This window comes from Xiphophorus maculatus, chromosome 4 (genome assembly GCF_002775205.1).
Source record: "Xiphophorus maculatus strain JP 163 A chromosome 4, X_maculatus-5.0-male, whole genome shotgun sequence".
In the NCBI taxonomy this organism is placed as follows: domain Eukaryota; kingdom Metazoa; phylum Chordata; class Actinopteri; order Cyprinodontiformes; family Poeciliidae; genus Xiphophorus; species Xiphophorus maculatus.
Window position 1 is genome coordinate 26766438 of NC_036446.1, and position 22875 is coordinate 26789312.

Sequence of the window (22875 nt, forward strand, 5' to 3'; positions counted from 1 at the left end):
ATCTGGTTGCCTTTAGAGGGGGTGCTTCAGAGGGAGGACAGGAGTGGGTTGGCTATGTGGGTTTTGTTTGGTCTTGGGACTGTGGGCTATTTAAGTAGTGGTTGTTGTTTTGTTTTTCACATTGTGTAAAGGATAAGAAACGATAACACAGAAAACTGCAGTTGTATCAAATGCAGCTTTCTGCCTGATCACTGCTTCTTACAAAACCTGACCTGCCGGTTCCTGTTTTGGTCGGTACTTTTTGTTTAAAACTGATTCAGGTGTTATAAGGTCACAATACACCTTCAATGTTCCAGTCTTCTTAACAAACGGCACCAGTGAAACAATACAAACTTGTTTTAACTTCGTGTCAATTTGTGCTCTCATGTAGTGCTATTAGTCAACGTTTCTCAAAAGAACAAAAGGGAAACTATGACTGATTTCCAGATCTTTGCAGAGGTAGATAAGATCGGTGGATAAGATCGGTTTCACATGTAGGCATCAGCCAGTCACCCAAAATTAAGGAATTTGGTTTGATTGATTGGTGCACTCCTATCAGTAAATATTGGCTATCTGTCATAACATCAAAATTAGTATTGGATATTGGTATTGGCCCAAATTTTCCTCTCGGTGTGTTCCTAATTTTGCGTTTTCTTTAACCTGTCAGCCATGACCAATAAAATGAACTCTAATAACCACTTGAAATATGTCACTCTGTGTGTAATGGATCTATATATGGAGTTATACATCAAACTACTAAACTAAATTACCTTTTCAATGATATTTAAATTTCTTGCATTTCACCAGTGGAACAGTAAGTCAATCTGACTTTGACTCTGCTGGGTTATGCAAAACCCTGCTCTGTCCATTAAGACTCTGCAGGTCTTTTCTATCCATTTGATAATGTGAAGAAAATTGCACAGCTTAGTTGTAATGCTTTTTTTCCCCCCCTCTTTCATTTGTTCCCTAACGCGAAAGTGGAAGATTTCTGTTTAATTTGCTCACTTTCTGCCTCGCTTTGCTCTAATTGTTTGTCCTTGCATAAGAACGGAGTGCACTGCCGACGATCAGCCGTATCGTCCCTGTAATGGTCGGCGCTCTACATCGCCTCCTCCTCTCGATCTCACACCAGGGACTCAAGGTAGAGAAATTACCTCGGAGTCGTTAAAAAGCTGAAGAGAAGAGTTCTTGTAGCATCGCTCATCACTTTCTCTCTCCACCCCCCGGGAGACATGACATTTTCTTAAAGAAGTGCAGGGCATATTTTTAACTGCGTTTAACACTCAGCCACTTATTACACTCCACGCGTTGCATTATTTAAATATCTTCATAAACCCTCGTAATCATCCTCCCCCCCGCCCCCACAGCCCTACCCCGTCTCTGCAGGACCGATAATTGGTGATATTTATCTAAACAATACCACTTTAGGGTGACTTTTAGGGTGGGAGGGCTTGAATAATGGATGAGGACAAATGCAAAGGAATTGCACTTCCTCCGACTTTGGCACGATTCACGTTACTGCAGCGTTTCCATTTTGTGCTGGTGGGGGGGGGAGTAAATGGTGAGCACGTTCCAGAGTGTTTACTCCGCCGCTGTAGTCTGTACTTATAATAAAGCGAGACGTGACATTAAGTTGCCAGGAAGGCTCGCCTGGGTTAAATTTGTCAGCTCCTTTTTACCAGATTCCACTGGGGCTTGTGGTTTCCATAATAAAAAGCCTCTCGGAGGCTCTGGGAATGGAACAGGCTTCGCCGCCTAAAAGACGCAATGAACAAAAAGATGTTTTGCTTTGGGAACATTTCGTTGAGTGCTTGGACCATTTGGAGTCCTGAAATGCTGTTTTATTTTCAGAGCGCACTCCAAAATATCCCATTTGAGTTGATGACGTCTCGGGTGTTGCTGTCTTTTTGCTTAAAGTGGAACTAAAGGAGTGTTCAGAGGGAGCTTTTTGACTTTTTTGGCGTTTGGTTATAAACTGTTACTGTCAAAACTCTTTGAATATGAAAGTCGTAAAAGAAAGACAATAAATTGTCCTGGAAGTTATTGCAATAAACGATAATATTGTTGCTTTGAGACCATTTTCAAGCAACACAATGGTAATGGCATAACAATGCTAGAAAACATTCTCAAAGATTATACACCTTGAATTCTAAAGAACGTTTAACACTGGAACTGGAAGACATTTCAAATATCCTAAATAAATAAACAAAAACAACAGAGACAACAAAATAAAGTTAATTGCAAAGTCTATAAACAAATTTGTCTTTCGAAAAAAATGCTCTAGCTGAGGGCAAAGCACCAGACTGAAGACTTTTGTCATCAAGATTTTGGTAGGAAGAGAAAGAGAAAAATTATAAATCATGCAAATGGAAATTATTGAGCTAGCTGTAATTTATCATGCGATTAATTGATTTATTGCTTAATGTGACAGGCCTAATATTAAACAGACACAAATAAATCAGACAATCACCACTAACTCCAAGCAAAGAAGTTTCCTTAAATTTGCACTCAGTCGCTACTTCTAGTAAATAACTTTCTGCTGTTATTTTTCTCTTTTATGGGCAAAAATTTCAGTGTGAACCAGCTGATCAGGTCGTTCTGTTTTTGTAGAAGCAGACTGAATCTCCACCAATGCTCCTGCTCGGACATGTACACTCAACCGTCTCCTCTTTCTCCCCTCTTGCCCTCCAGGCTCAGCAACGCAGCCCTTCAGCCCTTTCTGGTTCACGGTGGAGCCCCAGGACACGCTGGCCATCCGGGGGAACTCCGCGCTGCTCAACTGCTCGGTGCACAGCGACGAGGCCTCGCCGGCGCGGATCGAGTGGAAGAAGGACGGCACCTTCATGAGTTTGGTCTCGGACGAGAGGCGGCGCGTCCTTCCGGACGGCTCGCTGTTCTTCGCCCATGTGGTCCATTCAAAGCACAACAAGCCGGACGAGGGCACGTATCAGTGCGTGGCCAACATCGACAATGTGGGCTCCATCTCCAGCCGCACGGCGCGCCTCGCTGTAGCAGGTAACGGGGTGGTTGATAGATGCTTCGAAGAGATGTTGTGCAAGAAAATGTCTTTTAGATATGAAGGGATGGATTCACTATAAACACTGATTGACTTCCCTCAGTTTTTCTGGCTGTAAAATTTGCATACCATCGTTTTCCTTCCACTCAATTTTCCAATAATATTCTTGTATACGACTTTGTGAACACTGAGCTTCTTTAACAATGACTTTTTGTGGCTTGCCATCTTTCCGGGGGGTTTTGATGACTGGACAGCAGTGAATCTGACACATCATTACATTTCAGTTTATTGGCTCTCACTTTTTCTGGCACTAATGAGTCACTATATTTGAATTAGAGATTAAATTGAACTAAGGCAGACCATCCAAAGGAATGAATGCTAGCATAGACTTAATATATTGACATTTTATGGGCCATTACTCTAAACTGCACCACTTTGCATGACAGCAATTTAAATGAAGAGAATTGTATAACACTTGGTGAAGATGGAAAACGTGCTAACGTTGAGCTAATGTCGCATCTACTGCATGCCATTTGATAGACGCATTTGTAGTCCGTAGATGGTGTGTGGCGCTTAGTCTTGCTGCATTTAATGCTGGTTTCTTAAGATTTTTAGGAAAACAAATGTGTAAATTTACTATAAATTTTTATGAAAGGCACTGCAGTTAAACTTTAAATATCATGGTCAATCAATATCTGAATTGATTTGAAACGTAGAAACATTGCTATAGAGCTGGACACAACAGATAATACATCTGATAGAAGATTAAATACACAGAATATTCACTGAATTCCGATCCGGAACCGCACAGCATTCTGGGGGATGTAGGCAGCTGCTCAAATTCTCACGGCCAATCAGGCAAGGTTGGTGGCATCAACTAACTTACCCACTCGCTCTTTGGTTACCTAGCAACAACCGTTTTAGTGACGCAGCAACAGTGTCAGGTCGTGTCTCATGACTGCTTAAAAATAATAATAAAAATTTAAAAAAACAACAGTGTGGAGTGAAAACTGTGCATAAAAAAGGAAAGATCACACCATCAATGTGGCTGTATTTAAAACAAAAACACCTGATCAATATTTATCTGTATTGACTGATATGAAAAGCTTATGCCGTGAAAAGTTTTTCAGCCATATTGTCCAGCCCTACGCTGCAGCTTTAATGCATCCATTTCTAAATAATCTCTAAAATGTTTACCACTGCACGGCTATGGGATAAACGTGTTCTCGCACAGCGGCTATAAATACACAACTGCTCTTTCTGGGAATTTTTTTTCTTCTTCTTCCTCTCAAACCATTTATTTTATCTTTAATAAATTCCCTCACCTTGCAGGAGCTCAAATGCGTTTCCTCACTGGATAAATGCTTGTCAAAGGCTCTGTTTTTCTCATTGCTTCTCCCACACTGTGACCTCGCTCGGCTTGGGAACAGCCGGTGACGTCGGGATTATTAGGTGTTTTGAGTCAACTCATGCCCTGAAATTCAATTTGGAGCTGGAGGAGGACCCAGAATGCGCTTACAGTGAGCTTCCTGCTCCAGCAGGTTTAAGACACCCGAGAGAGGCCTCTTGTTGACAGTGAGGTTGTATATTATGTGCTTCTCAGACACTGAACCCCTGAGAGAAGTTATTGCTTCGACTGTGATTGTTTTGTCTTTTTATGGCTGTCTGAAGCCTAAGTTAATAAGGCCTTGTGTTAGGACTGAAGACATTGAAACAGAAGGAGTTTGTTTTATTGCTTTAGTCGTTTAAATCTTATTTCAGGTTATCACCGTTCTTTTTACGACTCACTTTGGGCATAAATGTAATTAATTCATGTTTTTAATGATTTAATTGAACTTCTGGAGGAGGGCTGAACAAACAACCCCAAGGATTGTTTAGAAACAGGAGTTAGGATGTGCAATACTGAATATATGGTTGATTTTCTGTCATCCGATCAGAATCAAAATTACACATGGAGGCACACAAATTTTCAAATATCCCCACTTATATTTGGTGAAATGTCTCTTAACTAGTTGTACATGCTTTTTCTAGCCATCACTAAGCATTTAGCATAATTGTAGCTTGACATTGATAGTGAGGACTCACTCTTCTTGGCAGAATCCTATAAAGGTCATTTAAACTTACATTTATTTTTTGAAATTAAGGCATTTATACAGTAGTGTCTTAAATAAGTTTGTCTCAAATACATTAGTCACAGGTCTTAAATTTTGTTGTGGCAGAACTATTTAATCTTGTATGTTCTCGTAACAAGCTGCTAATGCTTCCTTGCTAGCTACTTGCTTGCTAGTACTACTGTTTGTCTTCACATTTGCACTTTAAAATATTTTGAAGTGCAAAGCGTTCTTTATGGCTACAGGCAGAGGTTTGAGTCTCGCACAGACATCTTCACTCACTGCATTTTGTAGCTTGAGACAGTGAAATGTACCGTTAACCAGCTGCTCATGCTAGCTAGCTTGCTAGCGTTTTGCGTCTATTAGGGTACGCGTAAACTTAAGAGAACGACTTTCATCTTCACCGCTGGCTCGCTTATGTTGCCAACAGCAGCTAAAAGCCTTGAATTTGAGTTAGTGAGACCTGCTAAATCACATATGGTTTTATTTTCTTTACCCATTCCCAACCCAAATTTAATTTTAACTATCCTGTTATTTCACTCGCTTAACATTTGATTTCAGCTGAATTTGAGGATAGACCTTCTCTTAAATCATCTCATTCACTTTGTGCAGTGCTCCAGTACCACTGGAGTATCACCACAGCATAATGCGGGCGCTAACATGCCTGACAGTTGGTGCATTGTCCTTTGGGTTGAAAACACTACTTTGACGCTTCAAAACAAACTTTTTATTGTATAATCATTCTACAACGACTAAAGAATGATTCAAAGAAATCCTCAAAAAGCCCCTGATAATCATGGCATGATTCAAGGTCAAGATTAGCACAGGTGAATTGTTATACCTGACATGGAGGTGAATTATCAGTCCGCTTTGTAAACTTGATAACGTTCCTACATTGGTGAGGGGGCTTCACTGAAAAGTACAACAGTTTGTTGCAGATGATGTCGTCGCATCGTGACAGCAGTGATTAGTCCCCTAGGTGAGCTGGGCTCTATTCAATAATCTATTTCCAGATTTTCCCTGCCAAACACAGTGGGCGGATACAGCAGCAGCGTTTCAAACTATTTTATCACTCTTGAGTTTCACTCCAGCTGTGTGTTGTTCTATTTATGAATAATGAATTAGAACTGTGAATACCCACTCGCTTGAAAACAAATCCTGTTTTTTTTTCTTAATTATAAAGTAGACAAATTTTGCATCAAGAACAGTCCTGAATTACATCTTTTGTTGCTGCGGGAGGTATTGTCTCCGTACCTGTGTGTGTGTTGCAAGGCGCTTTGCAACACTGGAGGAGTCACTTTGGTCGCTTGAAGTTTCCATTCAATCGTTTTTTGTAAATATTTTCAGTAACGGTAAATTAAAATTGATGAGGAAGTAGGGATGCAGCGATATTAAAATTTGGACCAATATCAATATCCGATATTAATACTGCTGTTATGACGGGTAACTGGTATTTACCAATACATATGTCCCAAGACTTTCGACACTATCTAAATGCGACCACACTGCCTACATTGCTTTTCTGCTCTAAACACTCCCATAATATGGCCCACCCCCTAATAGGGGGCCGTATGGACTTAAAGTTTTATCACGATATTTGGCTGTACTATTGTGATAAAAGTGACAATATCAGTTATTAGACCTTTTTGAACAAAGTGTGTGTCTGTGACTATAGTGTCCTATAGTTCCACAAACACAAATAATGGCTTTGAAAAGCATAAAATAATGTATTGTGCTTCTTCAGGATACTAGTCACATAAGGAAATATGATTTGAATCACTGAACTAAATGCATGTGGTAGCTGTATTTTCAAATGTTTTGGTATTTATTAATGCTTTCATTGAACAAACAGTGGAGAAAATGGTAAAACTATCAATCCTGACAATAAGGACTTTTTTTTTTTTTAAACACCATTCTTTGGAATTTATTCTGCCAACAATAAATCAAAATTCTTATAAGAAATTGATCACAATAAATGATAAATGATACGATAAATGCCCGCCCTTAGTGAGCGCACCACAGAACCCATGAACCAAAAGTGTCCCTTTGTGTCCTTGTGCGCAAACAAAAGCAAGCGGTTCGTCTTGACAAGACTCCACCAGCAGCCACCAGGATTTGAAGAGCTAATTTGAAGCTTTCCATGCCTTGAACATTCATGAGAGACTTCAGCTGGATTTTGTCTCCGCCTGTTATTCTTACAGCAACAGAGTGGATGCGTTTGTTTGGTCTGCTGTGCAAATCATACCTGTTCTCCCAGCTGGCTGGCGTGCAGCGCAAAGGAGAACTGTTCCAGTTCCTGTTCCTGAGAAGCGCTCTGCTTTTAGACAGCACAACAGTCATTGGGGGATCTGTTCGGGTCAGCAATGATGGGATGTTGGATTCAATCAATTTCCGTTTGAACCGTGCGGCAGGTGAAATCTGTCAGCTATTATAGGCGCGCTTGTATTTACGCTGGCTTCCTTTCCCAATAAAAATTCATGGACCTGAAGCTGTCGGCTGCTATGCACAAGCACATCAAGTGTCGAAGCAGACGAGGGGCTGACGCGTTTACTCTTCTGCTTGCACACATAAGCGCTGATACGGCGATATGTCTCCGGCCTGTTGGCAGGTGGCCAATAAAAAGGTTAATTGCAGTGTAGAGAGAGCAGGCCATTAGGCCACCATCAGACCCTGGACCGATGGTGCAGGCCGGGGCGGAGTGGGCGTGACCTCCCAGATGTAATGACAGAGGGAGTCATGGATGGTTGGCGTGGCGTGGAGCAGATCTGACAAATACCAGGGATTGATTGCCGGGAGACGTAAGGCTCATTCCACCTTCGCTTCCACACATGAGTGCCGTCAGTGCACCCACTCACCTTTGCCTTTCTTTTTACTCGTACAGAACCCAAAACAAGCTGGATAGACAAAGCCAAAAATAAAAATCGTTCAAAGTCGGGTTATAAATGGCTCATCCTCTCCAGAAGAAAATGTGGGACAGTTTTTCCCATTTGTTTTAGTATGTAAATTGGGATTTAACAGGATAAAATTCAGCTTTGTAAAAAGCAAACCTTTGCATTCGGTGCACATGACTTGAATACATCACTGTTGGTGTTAACTTTCAGACTTAACTTGGGATTAACTTTTATAAAAACTGGTTTTTATTAGTTAAAACTGTCACTATTTTGTGACAGTATAGTATGAGAGAGATAATCGTTGAAAAGATTGATCTTCTCCAATTCCTTTTGGAGCTACTACTGCTCTTTGACGAAATGTACGACTCCTGACCAAAACCAACCAATCAGACGTAGGATGAGCGTTTTAGTGCTGTCAATCAACCTCCTGTTCTTGCTGCCGAATGTGCTAGTGGTGGAGAAACAATTTATTGTTGCAGGAAAACCTTTTGTTCGCTGTCATCGGTGACCATGCTAACTAGTTAGAGCATTCATGACACACTTTGCTGGCTGCATCGTAGCAGAGAACAATGATGAGATGAGCAGCTCCACATGAAGAGGTGATTGAAAGCGCTAATACCCGCCTCATGCTTCTGATGGGTTGATTCTAGTTAGCACTGGGAGAGAGCTACTGGCTCCACCGTGACTGCTTGAATCAGAATCCAAGGAAAGTTGTTCAACAACAACATGGAGAGCAAACATTAAAACGCAGCAAAATTAGGTCTGATTGTGCGCTTTGAAGAAGCGTTCATGAGTGGCGAACATTCATAGCAACCAGTCGAATGGAAAACGTCAAACATAGATCCCTACCTGTTTGAGTTACGGACACAACCATTATCCTCATCGCTGCTTGTTCCGGCCACTGCACCCATACGCCCATCCATCATGGCTCATGGATCATCAGTCAGAAAACATAAAATGGCTGAAGTCCATGCAGATGGAACGCTCCCTTTCAACGCCCTCCATCGTGTTTCCAGATTTGCATTTCTCATCTAGATTTGGCACACCGTGACTTAAAATTAGCTTGTGTCAGGACATTTCATTCCAGGGTTAACAAACTGGAAGCGAAGTTTATTATGACCTAATAGTGTGGCTCTGTCAGGCTGTAGAAAATCAAACCAGCACCAGGACTGCTCTAAAGCAGGAACCTCGTAGTGAAAGGAAAAGCACATAGATGTCACTATTTGTACATACTTATATACTTGGATACATTTATGTATGTCCTTTCTATTGTGGTTTTGATATATTAAATTAACAGAAGTTACTCCAGTCGCCATTAGTATCCAAAGTAGGACCAATACTAAGAAACTTGAGGCACTATTGAAGCTGTTGCATTTAGTTTTTTCTTTTTTATATATATATTTTTTATTGACTTCCAACAACATATAGTCACATCAAAATTCCAACGCCAGTACTTGAGAACAAAAGACATGTAGACCTGTGCATTATAATAAACAAAACAGTGCTACAGCTCTATATCCAGAATAAAAAGCAGAATGCAAAAGTAGAAAAAACTAGTAAAAAATGTAAAGAAATTAACAAAAATACACAAACTAAAAGCATCATATTAAATAATGGGAGTCTAATCTAAGAGAGTGCTTTATCAAGGTGGTTTTATCAAGTTTGGTCTTTAAAAATAAAATCGGCTCTTCCGAGTTCCACGTAGTCTACCCAACTTTGCCACCATAAACACAATTGTTTGGTCTTGTGATTGAGAGAGGTTGTTATTCTTTTCCCATTTTATACATGTTAAATATTACATCCACCCAGTCATGTAGGGTTGATTTATTCTGTTAAAATCAGTTCTTATAATGTTCTTTTGACTTTCTGTTAATGAAATGGTATTTACTACTTCTTTTTTAAACTTCTCGAGGTATAAATACATGAGCTTGACCTCCAAAGGAATGTCTGACTTGACAATATTTTGTGAGGCATTATTTATCCTTTTATACCTGGGCAGTCACAAAAAACATAAAAGTTAGCATTTTCATTTTCGCATTTTATGAAACAAGTAGGAGGATCGCCATCATAGTGGCTTTCCTGAGCAGGTGTGTTGAAGAATCTCACAAGGTTTTTCCACCCAGATTTCTCCCGTTGTAGTGATTTGTTATACGTCCTCCTTGCTATTGCCCATTTCTAATCTTATTAAAGCCGTCGTATTTTCAATCCCCTTTCTCAGAATGCAGAAACACTTTAAAATATTGGTAATTAGGACATATTATTTTCCTAATTGCTCAGCTTTGAAGCCTGACCTCCATGCATGCTAGACGTCTTTGCACCTTGTGCTAGCTCCCGTTGTGTCCAGTCTGTGTGTTTTCAGCCTGTGTGCCCAGTCGGATGCCGTGGAAACGCAGGGAGGTTGAGATGAAAGAGAAAGGGAGTGTGGCCTCGTCGGTGCACAGCTTTATGTATTCAGTTTGCGTCTGTGCAAGGGAAAGGAGGAGGGAAAGGGGGAAATTACAGGGCAGGGGGACGAGGAGCGGTGTGCAGCGGCGTTTCGCCGGGACACGGAGCGAGACAGGAGTAATGAGAATCCCAGTCCGAAACGTCTGCTGCCGTTCTCCCACGCCGCCGTTACCCCCCACCACCAACACGCTCGAGGTGAGCGCCCCCTCCGCCTCGCTGCCTCTTAACGCGGGAAACCCCCCACATGATGAAAACGGAGAATTAGTATACTCTCCACTTATCTCGAAGTCTCGGGTTTGTGACCTCTCGGCGTACTCTCAAATAATTCAGCCTTTTTTATTTTTTGTTGCTGGGTTTTTTTCCTCCCTTCTTTGTCCTGCTTTTCCTTATGTCCTCAAAAAAAAAAAATTAGAATCAAATAAAAATATAAAAGCCGCGGCATAAAAAGACAACAAAAGCCACAGGTCATTTCGCAGTAATGTAACGCTTCACTGAGATCTAATTTCTTCCTCCCCTCAGTAGTAGAAATAGAGTAGTAAACTGGTCACCACGCTCTTCATGTGTCATGCGTGTCACCTTATATTTAAGCATGCTCATCCTTTGATAGAGTCGGACGCTCTTTGGGGGATTTAGGGGTGTCGGCAGATTCTTTAATCCCTTTTTTGATGTATTTTAATCCGCTTCTGACTGGGGAAGGGGAGCATTATAACCCCACCAACATGCTGGTTTGAAATAGTGATTGCATTGCTGCTGCATGGATAGCCCTTTGTGATGTTGTTCCTCACGTTTTGTTCAGACATGAGTAGATATATTAAATCAGAGTGTATTTTAAAAAAAACAAATAATACATATACAACATATAGAATGAAGTATAAAGATAATGTTAAAGGATTTTTGTACATTGCTCTATTGATGTTCCTGTTGTTGTTTTGCAGATTAGCTAAATTAGCATTTTTATGAAATACATATAATCATGTCCTTTCTTAGTTTGGACATTTTTGATGTGGGACCAAAGATGCAGTTTGCTTTTAAACTTAACCTGAGGTTAGGCTTGGATGCCAACCATTTCTGATGCTCTTAAAACTTATTACCAGCTGGATTTAGCTGCTGTCTGACTTGAATTTTGCATGTAATTTTAGTGCGTTTATAATTCCGTTTAAAGGCGGCGCTGTGGTGACTTCTTGTTGTCTCGCTAACGTTTTTCACAAAACTGTTCCATCAAAAACGTACAAATAAGGAACATAGAAAGTTGAACATAAGTGTTTGATAATGCCCATTCTATAAAGGGTAAAGGGCGGCTAAAGACTGACAAAAGTCTCGGATGTTGATTAGAAAAAAGTTCCGTGTTTAGACTAGGTTTAAATCCGCTGTAGTTGTTATTCTAGGCCACTGGGTGGCGCTGTTATTTTAGCATGTGGTCATGTGTGATTTGGTCAGTAGAAGAAATTGATGGCTGACCTGTGTAAGGGATCCATATATCACACTGGTTCATGGACATGACAGTCTGTGAGACCGCATAGCTGCAGAATTTACCCAAACTGTTGTGGACTAACGTCCCACATCACGTCATGCATCAGTTCTTACCACTAACACTCGCTAAGGTCACAACGGGTCACTGGATTTCATGGTAACGCCAAAAGAGAACACTAACTAATGTGTTTTGCCCCTTTCAAATGGGAAATGCCATTTACTTTGTGTTCAACACTCTGTATAAACCCCACTGATTTTCATGCTACGCTTCCTTTGGTTCCACAATATCAGCTTCATTTCTGAAAGCTCACGTGTGCTGGGAATCACCTGCTTGATTGGTGATTTCTGAACGGCCAGAGGCTCTACTTTGTGGAACTGCTTAATTAAAGAGGACGGAGTGACCTTAGGAACAAGGCAGCATAAAGGCTTGAAGCTGAGATGCCAATGAAAGTAGCCAGGAGCCTCTTTCATTGGAGATATTAACGTATTTTTACTGAGCTGTATCAGTGAACAGGTTAATAATTTTTGTATTTTTAACCAGTATTAAATATCATTTATGATTATGGGCCAAGACACTACATCGATAAGCTCATCTGACCCACATTGGGGGTGGGAGTTACTGCCTGTTGAGGTAAATGAACCCAAAATAAGAGTTGCTAGAAAATTAGTCCAGGTAGACTTGGCTCTCTAAAGTACTTGGAAAAGCACAACACATCTTCAACACTAATCATGCATTCATTCCATGATTCTGGTAATCAAAACGCAAATACTCCAAGAGAATGCATATAAAGAGCGTCTCTGGTTTAATATACAACAGGCAGCAGGACTGGGGAAGGTTTTATTAAAATATTACTCGAGTTGAACAGCATTTTAAGCAGTTGCAGAGTCCGTGTTTTTCTCAAACATAAGCAGACACTCAAAGCAGTAAGAATTGCATCCTTTATCTTCGCTTAAAAAAAAAACAAAAAACTCCCAACAAACGGCGTTATCTCTGTGTAATAAATTCTACTGTCACAGACTCGGCTAAAGCCGCTGAGTTGTTTTGTTATTTCAGTGGTGTTGCAGCACACATGGAATATTGGAAAGTCATTTAGTGATTCACATCACTGAAATATCATCACTAATGGTTATGTTTTCCTCCTGACGTGAGTTGGTCTCTTGACCTTTAGCGCGTGATTTAAGATGGCGTTGACGGCATTGTGGCTTTATTTGGGGAGGCCATTGACAGAAACTTGACTCTCGTGTTTTACGTTCTTTAGATTAAGATCGTTTCCAGTTGTGATTTTGATCTTTGAGCGGTACAGACTGAAAGCTGGGATAAAACACCTTTTTAATGAAAAATGACCTGGTGATATAAATATATATTGAGTACAGTTTGGAGGGCTAGCCAGCCGAAGACGCTTGTTCTCCACTCGTCTCGTGTTTCTACCAGAGGAGCACAGCTCGTTTTCTTGTTCAGCCATGTCCTCCTCTCTGTATCATTTCTCCCACTAAATTACCCTGTTGTCCTCTCTCTTTAACTCTTCACACTGCCTCCCCCCCTGCGGGCCTCCATTGTCCCTCTGTTATGCTTTCTTTCTTTCCTCCCTCTGCTGACGACTATAGTGCAACCACTGCTACACACACACACACACGTTTGTATTTCTAACCATATTAGGACTTTGTATTGACTCCCATTCATTTTGGTAACTGCGTTTATGCATAATCCCTAGCCATTGCTAGTCTATTCCTAACCTTAATCAAAGTTTAATTCACAACTTACCCCTGAACCTAACCCATAACCCTAAACAATAGGGTCCACCATATTGGAACCAGGCTTTGGTCCCCATAAGGCCCATCAGTCGTCAGAAGGTTAGTAAATATGCCAGAAATGGTCCGAAGTCGTATAGCTAAACAAGTACACACACACACACACACGTTCCAAATAAGATTTTTCTGGTTTGGTAATTTATGGAGAAGAAAGTAGGAAAAATAAGTAGAAGAAAAAGAGCAGAAAAATATATATCTTCACTTTATTCCTGTCACATTGTCTAAATTTTTAGTCCGTCCATCTATCATCCATCCATCTCTCTGACCACTAGTTCATATATCAACTGGGTTCATATATCAAACCTTCTGTCATTGAGTCCATCCATCCATCCATCCATCCATCCATCCATCCATCCATCCATCCATCCATCCATCCATCCATCCATCCATCCATCCGACTGCTAGTTTTTTTGTCCGTTCACTGTAAAACCGTCCGTTATTCAGTTGATCCATCGATTCATCCAACCTCCATTTCTGCCAGGCAATAAGTAAGCCAAGTATTCATAAATGAAAAGGAAAACAACTATCTAATAACTCTTGATGTTATGAATGGCACATTGAGTAATTGCTGTTTAGTCTGCAATCTGTAGGCTTTGAGACAATCTCGCAGTGCTTGCTGAGTGGCATTGATCTTTTTGACAACAACCGACCTCAGAAGCACACACTCGCTGAGTTGCTGCATTACTGGAACTATTATTTGAGTGAAATGTCTAATCCTGTTGCTCAGCTGTGCACAAATCATTGCATTATACTTGTTAAGATGTGTGGCAACAGAAATAACTCCCATAATAGGCTGCCGTAATCATGCCCAATTTGAGTGATTACAGAAAAGAGGATCTGAGCCTGTTCAAAGAAGCTGAGCTTTGTAGACACTTTCTGCTGTAATCGTTTGCTGCGGCTGTTGTCTCCAAATGCATGCACTTTCACTTGCCAATATGTATTAGACTGCTTTCAGTTCTTCGGTATACTTTCGACAAGACGTCTGAAATTGTTCTCAGAGATTCTTGTCCGCATTGACGGGAAAGCTTCATGCAGTCGCAGCGGATTGTTCGACTGCGCAGCCACGATGTTGATCTCCCATTCCACCGCATCCCGAAGACGCTCTTTTGGATTGAGTTATACTCAATGTAGAAGCCTGTGGTGTACAGCGAGCAGATAGAGATGATTTGAGCTTATGATTTATCCAATCTTCTCTAGCATCAACACAGTATTTTTTTTCTCAACAGAACTACGTCTTTCTTTACGTTTTTCAGACCATTCTTTGTAAATGACACACAGTTGTGTGTGAAAATCCGGGAAGATCAGAAGTTTCTGAAATGTATGCCACATTCAAGTAACATAAACCTTTTTTTCTCTAGTCTCTATATTTTTTTTAAATTTTTCTCACCAAAATTTCCAGTTTGAACTTCAGCAAATGTTCTTGACCATCTTTAGATGTCTAAATGCATCAAGTTTTAGACATTTACCATGTCATTGGTTGATTTGCTAGTTTGTGTTAACAATAGGGGTGCACTGATAAATCAAGAAATCGATCTTATCTACTGATCTTGTCTACCTCCGCAACGGTTTTGAAATGAGTCTCTCTGCTGTGAGAGAGGACTGACTGACAGACTGCCCACCAGATCATTTCTGCATGTCTGCAGTTAAAATAACCACCCAAATATTACCAACTTACAGACTTTGTTGCTACATTTCTACAAAAAGATCCGTATCGACCAAAATCGGGAGTTGGGAGATAAAACTGTTGAGCCAGAAAACTGGAATCGGTGCATCCGTAATTAACAATTTACTAAGCCTACCACTGTAAATGGTGAAATTTAATTGGATGATAAGATCTCAACATGTTATGCTAGCTTCCAAGCTACTTGCCTTAAGGCAGGCGTTATTGTAGTAGGGCCTGGCCCTCAGTGCAACCTTCAGGTGGAACAACTAATCTCTTAAGAGTAATTAGGTGTTGCCTCATGCCTGAGTGGTGGAATAATCATCATTACGGATAGTCCTTAGTGGAAATCATGGATCAGTGACCTGGTTTCCCTTCACTTTGATTACATCAACTAGGAAGAAACTGTAAAGAAAATAAATAAATAAAAAAGCAGGACAGGAACTGAAATCTTCATATTCTGAAAGGAAAACAGCAGACATGTTTGAATGAATCAAAGGTTGTGTTTTCAGTTGTACCAGATGAGTCCGCGGAGGACACGGAGAGAAAGAATGATGGAAGGTAATTCTTGGTTTAATGTGGGACTTTATGGAAACATCCATCCTACTTCTTTCCCCCTCCCCTGTGGTGGATGGCAGTAGGAACAGGGTGTCGGCAGGGAGCCTATCTGGACGCAGGTAGATGACAGCTTCCATTTTCCGAGTATTCACAGACTGATTAGGTCCTCTGGGTAGGTGGAGAGGCTGATGGAGGCGGCTCTATCTCTTCTCTCCAGACACCTCAGTCCCTGATGTGTGTTTCGGTGTGTGTGTGCGTGTGTGAGCGTGGGAATTTACTCCTATGCAGATTAATTGTCTTTTGGTCTAATAGATTTTTAATCGTGTTTGTCGCTTGTCGTCTGTCAGCATCTGAGCTGCTCAGATAACTGCAAAATTTTGAGCTTCGCCGCAAGCTGAGATGATCGTATCTGGACTGTAACAGCAGATATTGTTCGTACAACACAATCAATTGCTGATAAGCTGTGATTCTTCTCCAACGGGTTCTTTGGCTCTTTGAAACAGTCCCTGGAAAGTTTTTCCCCATGATCAAGTTTCACCGTGGTGGATGGTACACTGTAACTGAATATTTTAGTACCCTCGTTTTTAGCAGTAGATGTATGGTTATTAATGCATGAATGCAACTGTATGTTTCCTTATGATAATGAGCATTTATTGTACTGTTATTTATTGTGATTAATTTCTTGGAAGAATTTAGATCTTATTGTTGTGTTTAAAACTTCTCAATGTTATCCATGTTGTTAGGATTGTTAGTTTTACTTATTTTCTCCACTGTTTTTTCAATGAAAGTATAAATAATTATCAAATTTGAAAATATGTTCAGTTTAGTGACAAAATCACACTCCTTTATGTGACTGTTGTCCTAAAGAAGCGTATTAGAAATGAGTGTTTTTAAAAAGCAATATTTGTATTTGTCGGATTATGATTGCTCTGTCATGCAGCCAGAACAATAGAATTACCTAAAAAAGAAGGAATACATAGTTTTTATCATGAAAGAGTGATAATTTGGGCATAAGCCACAGAGACTGGAGCCCGACCTGTATTGGATCACTAACAAGACAATGATCCCCAAATCAAGCTGCAAATCTGTTATGAGATGCAGGAAAAAGAAAAGATTCAAGGTGATGCATTGGTCTAACGCCGTACAATGTTGACTCATTCAAAGCTGTGTTAATTGTTACCACTGTCACCTTCCAGCAAAGGTTGGAATCCTGGTTGGGGTCTGTCTGTTTGGAGTCTCCATGTTCTCCCCATGTTTGTGTCAGTTCTCACTGGGTACTTTGTCAATCACCAAACATATCTGTTAGGTTAATTGGTCTCTCTAATTTGGCTGTGTGTGTGTGTGTGCATGGTTGTGTGTCCTGCGTGTCTCTGTGCTGCCCTGTGATGGACTGGGGATATGTCCAGGGTGTCCCCCGCCTCTCGCCCAGTGACCCTCGGCAACCCTGCTAGGACAAGCAGCTTCAAACAATGGCGAGATGGACGGATTCGTTTTCCCATGACTGTACACACAATCCAGTCATTCCACTGTGATCTGACTCAATCCAAACCAGTTTGGTTTTGATTCAGATGCACATATTGTTGCATATGTATCTGCAGAGAGTTTTTCGGTGTTGATGGAGTTTCTGGAAATGCCTGCCAGGATTCACAATCCTAATTCTTCACCACAAAGAAGCCAAATTTAGAATCTCAGATCAAAGCATTGCTTCCAATCAAGCCCAGGCACCCTGTTCAGCCTCGTTCCGCAGTACGCCGCTGCAGCCGCTGTGTGCTAATGAGAGTTATTATTGACTGCTGCAGTCAGCAAATGAAGATAAACTTTCCTAATGACTTCCCAACACTCTCTTGACTCCTGCATGTGAAGCTGAACGTCATCTCCCGGCCGTGTTCCCAATGTGTGTGCGCGCGCACGGGGCTCACTGATCAAGGCTTCACACGCATCGTCAGAGATTTACTTTAAATGGTCCCATTATAATTCTGGACCTTACAGAAGGAATTTAGGTGTTGCTAAGAATCTGGCTGCTGGCGTGACGTGCTAATCAGATTGAATGTTTTGTCTCGCAGCCATCTGTTCTGAAATGTCTGCTTGTACGTGATTAGCATAATTGCGGCATGCCACGCGTTTCGGATGTGCCCATCATCTGGTAAACCTTGGATCATGTGTCAGTGACTCTGACTGTTTTTGATGTATTTCCCAAATCTAATGTGAGGGTATAAATTCCGGATCGCACACTTAAAGATTGCACTTTCCACGCCCGTCAGTTTGAATATGCAATTATACATTAACGCTATGCCTCTGAGGTGCTATTACGGGGCGACGAGGCAGATTTTTGAAATCAATCATTCAGCTGCTAAATGATTGCATCACGTCCAAATCTAAAATTGCCCGTGTCATTTCCAATCTAAAAGACCTCTATTCAGTCTTGTGGCTTCAACAGATGGCTTGAAGGGGTGTTTTCCCTGAAGAAAGTGGGTGTGGTGTTTAAGGCCAGGTAGAAAAATGTCACTCGAAAACTGGGTTAAAAGCTTCATTCGGAGCTGTGGAACGGCGCAGAGACCAATCCATCACTTCAGCAGCCGTTTCTTAATCTGCATTTTTGAGAGTATTCTGTCCGTCCTCTTCTCCTTGATTAAAATTCACCGTCTCTGTCCCGCTCCTTACATGCAGAGACACCCTGAGTCCTCATCGTCCTTTAGTCTACGAGCGCTCATCCAGGTCTCTGTGTAGGAGTTAGTTTCAGGGTTTTCATATGAAAACGTCCCTTACTTTCAAAGGTAAATTGGGCTTCACAGCGCTTTTGAACCCAAAAAGAGTTGACTCTCACAAATTCCCCCTCCCTCTCTCTTTCTCTCTTTTTTTTCCTCTTCCATGCCTCGGGGAATCCTTTGAAACGCACCTTCAGTCATCAGACACAGAGCAGAGACCAGACTTTTATTCCAGACTGACACAGTGCTGTCAGAGTTTTTACATTCAAGGTGACTCCTCTTGTGCCCTGCCCTTGAAAAGATTTCATCTGTTTTTGGCCATGTGTCCGGTTTGGATCCGGTTTTACTTTCGATTTGTGCCACTTTAAGGGCCTTAAATGTATTCACAACATTTATGACTGAACGACGACTAACATCAGTCCATTTTACTGGAATTCGATTTATATAACTCGCAGAAAGTTCAACCATTGACAGATTTTTTTCTAAAGCATTATTAAAGTATTTGAACAAAATGCAACTTGAGAAACTGAAGTACCTAGCATAGTGTATCAATGCTACTTGATACACTATTAACTGGTATTTGCAAAACAGCCTGTCCAGAAACTGTATTTATTTTTTTTGTCCCTGATTGGCTATACCCCAAAAAGCAGAGATAAGGACAACAGTGGATGTTAGCTTCTGCGGTATTGCAAAGGCTGTTTCCAGTTTGAGTATTAATGCACATTAAGGTATACTTGGTGTTTGAACTATCAAAATAAGAAGTTATAAGCATTTCTAGAGGCGGTCTGAAATATTCACGGATTTTAGCAAGCAGCTAACACTTGCTAATATTTGGGTTCCACTCTATAGATCTCACTAGTTTGTAATTTAATCTCAGTATTAATCCATCTTGTTCTGTGAAGGCCTTTGAGGTTTTATGGAGAGCAATTGGGAACAGAGTTTGGTAAAATCGGAAACCTACCAAGACGTATCTGCTCACCTAAACTGACAGGCTAAGCAAAGAGAGCACTGATTAGAGAAGCAGCCAGAAAGCTCCTTGTTGCTTTGGAGGAGGAGCAGAAATCCACTGCTCAGGTGCAAGTATCGGTTGACGGACATGCATTGAAAATGCGGTCTTAAAAATTGATGCTCACAGTTGCCATCCACCCAATCAGACTGGGCTTGTCCTGTTTTCCAAACAGGGTAGAGGCAAAAGTTTCAGATTTGTCTTCCGGTGGAGATGCCTCATAAAAGCCGCATCTGTGATTGAAGGTTAACTTACTTTTAGATTTAAAGAAAATATATCACGTTATTCTCCTTCTACTTTACCATCAGTGATCTATAAGACAAAATCCCACTCAGTACACTGAAGATGCGTGAATTGCAACGTGTGAGTAAAATCGTGTGACTATGGGTAGATTCTATTAGCTCTCCATGTAAATAAAACATGTGTGAAGTGCTTATTTTACTTCCCTTGACGGGTGCTGAGGGTGCAGAAATATGGTGCGTTTCATTGCGCGCAACGCACCGAGAGAACTCCTCGCCTTGGGCGCAGATGGAGAGCACCGAAGAAAGCAAAGTGTGAAGTGCTCAGCTGGTGAGCATCTTGGTTTCTTATGCTTCGGAGACCAACATTATTTATGGATCGACTTATTTTGCAGCATTCCACAATTGCTGAGGGGTGGTCCGGCTTGCGTCTGAAAGGGGTCCTGATCAAGTTTCGAAGGGTGTTTCGCTTTGGTTCCACTCAGTCTGCGTATTTCCCACTTCACCAGGTTTTACTGCCTTCAAAATGCTGTTTTTATGTTTTTCATATCTACAGTATAACAAACATTTGAGTTCATCTTAATCGACAGTCTTTCTTCATCCTCACTTGGAGGTGATGTGAAGAAGAGAAAAAGGAATCACGGTTGTTTAGTATTCCTCTGTGGCAGAGGGGAATACAAAAGGTGAGATTTAATAGCGACTGGAACGTGCCCTGGAATAAAGGCTGTTGGCTGGGAGCTGTCAGATCCTGTTCAGACCTGCTCGCGCACCACCTCCGTCTTAATGCGCACGGGCATGACGTGTGATGCAGACAGGAGTTGTAGGAACGCAGACGAAGTGTGAAAGGAAGAAAAAAGAAAGTGTGAAAGCAAGGAAGTGATAGGTTGTTTGCATGAGCAGTTCAGACTTACGCTGTGTGTGTGTGTGTGTGTACGCGTGCATCCTCCTCTTCTTGCCCTGAACTCCGCATGCGATGGCCCCGGGGAGCGGGTGCAGACATCCCCTTTTCCTTCACCGCCGTCACAGGCCTGTTGATCGGCGGCTGAAAGCTGTTACGGTGTCAGATTCGCTGGGATGTTGACGTAGGATTTCGGAGGATTTCGACCGACTGAGCTGAGCCTGATGGGGCTTGATGGATGATTAATAAAGAATAAAGGCTTGCGGTGGTGAAGTGGAAGTCTCCCCCCTGCTGATCACATCAATGTGTGGCATTATGAGAGTAGCTTTTCTTACAGTAGATTGCATCCTGTTGTATCAGAGGTCAGCGATCTGCATCCTCTCTGTTTTCACACGCACTGTAGTTACAAGAGGTCTGCAGCAACGTGTTCTTTTCCAATGAGTAGCTACAATTTTGTGCTTTAACCCTCCTTTTTGAGTGCTACGATTTAGCTCCCAGATATCAATTTAATTTCTATTTATTGTTGGTGAAAACAAGGCAAGCTCAGATTCAGACAAAGCATTTCAATATCGAGGATGTTCACCAATAAGGCCCAGTTTTCTTCATGCTATAACCTGTTGGTGAGGCATCAAGTGAATATTTTGTCCTTGGTTTCTGAGTTGGATTGGGGAAAAACAGGCAAGCATAAGGATCTGTAGGAGTTTGACAAATTGGGATGGCTAGACAGCACATCCACAACTGCAATTTCTGTGGGGTTACACAGTCTGCTGAGGTTAGGATCTATTGACGGTGATCTAAGGAAGGAGCAGTGGGGAACTGACAGCAGGGTTATGGGCGGCCGAGTCTCAAACGGTGCATGTGGGGAGCGAAGAATTGGCCTGTGTAGTCCAACAGACCCATTTGCACAGATTGCTGAATAAGTTAATGCTGCTTCTGTTAGGAAGGTGTCAAAAAATGCATCTTGGTTCGTTGGCTATACAGCTGCTTAGCTGCAGGCCTTGTCAGTATGCCCATACCGACTTGTGTCTACTATAGAAGTGCCAACATTGCTTCTGTCAGCATCAAACCTGGCCTGAAAATCAAAGCATGCTCTGAGAAAAATGGTGGTTGGTGTTTCAACATGTCACAGGGAAGGCTGGTGTTTTCTTGCAGACGGGTTGAACATGAACAGCCGTGTTTGTTCTCATCATCAAGGAATCATGAAAGTCTTGCAGACAGGAGGGTTTGAACTTTGACTGTCAAACAAGGCCTGGTCCGATAGATCATGTTTTCTTTGACAGCGTGGTTGTCCATTATCCAGGGAACATGTAGCACCAGGATACATTATGGGAAGATGGTAAGTCAGTAGAGAATGTGTGATGCTTTGAACAATGTTCAATGTTCACTTACCTAAGTGTTGTAGACCATACACAGTAGGGATGCACTCATATGAACATTTGGACCGATAACGATATTAATATTACTGTTATGTCTGATAACCGGTATGTACTGATATTATATATATTTTAGCACCCTTTCAATATCGTAAAAAGACATTTTGTTTACTCAGCTATACATTATTCTGTACTGCATTGTTATCAACGTTGTGTTTCTTTGGTCACATGACCAAACTAATCCAACAAGATCAACCCACTCCCCCTCCACAAACGCAAATGGCAAAAAGATTGAAATCAGTATCGACTGGTAATATTGGCCCAGTTTTACTTTTCAGACAGATACAATAAGTTAAAAAATGACCAACATTGGCTGATACCAATATTTTGTGTGTTTCTAATATACAGCTTTCTGAATGCACACTAGCACAAAGCAAACATGGTTTAGCAATGGTTTGAGGAGCAATGGCAGTGACTGTGAAATGTGGACTTGACCCCTTAATTGTTCCCACACTTTCAGCCGGTCTACTGGAGTCAATGCACCGTAACACTGTTAGACATGTGTTGATAATGTTGTACCTAATTTTTTGGATGTATAATACTCTTTTAATGATAGATTTACATGCAATTATAAATCATGATTTTCAGGGTCTGGACCACATTTCAGTCTGGCATCTGGATGATTAAGATTTTCTTTTCACTGATTCTTACTTCA

General features: G+C 41.3%; 1 protein-coding gene across 15 annotated transcripts in view; it reads left to right on the plus strand.

Moving 5' to 3' along the window:
• Positions 1–22875, plus strand: part of neo1 (neogenin 1) — a 204634-nt gene that overhangs the window by 75106 nt on the left and 106653 nt on the right. For all 15 annotated transcript variants that reach the window (XM_023332282.1, XM_023332291.1, XM_023332288.1 and 12 more), the window contains one exon: positions 2671–2994. In XM_023332282.1, the coding sequence (XP_023188050.1) occupies positions 2671–2994 (324 nt within the window). The remainder of the gene's footprint in view (positions 1–2670; positions 2995–22875) is intronic.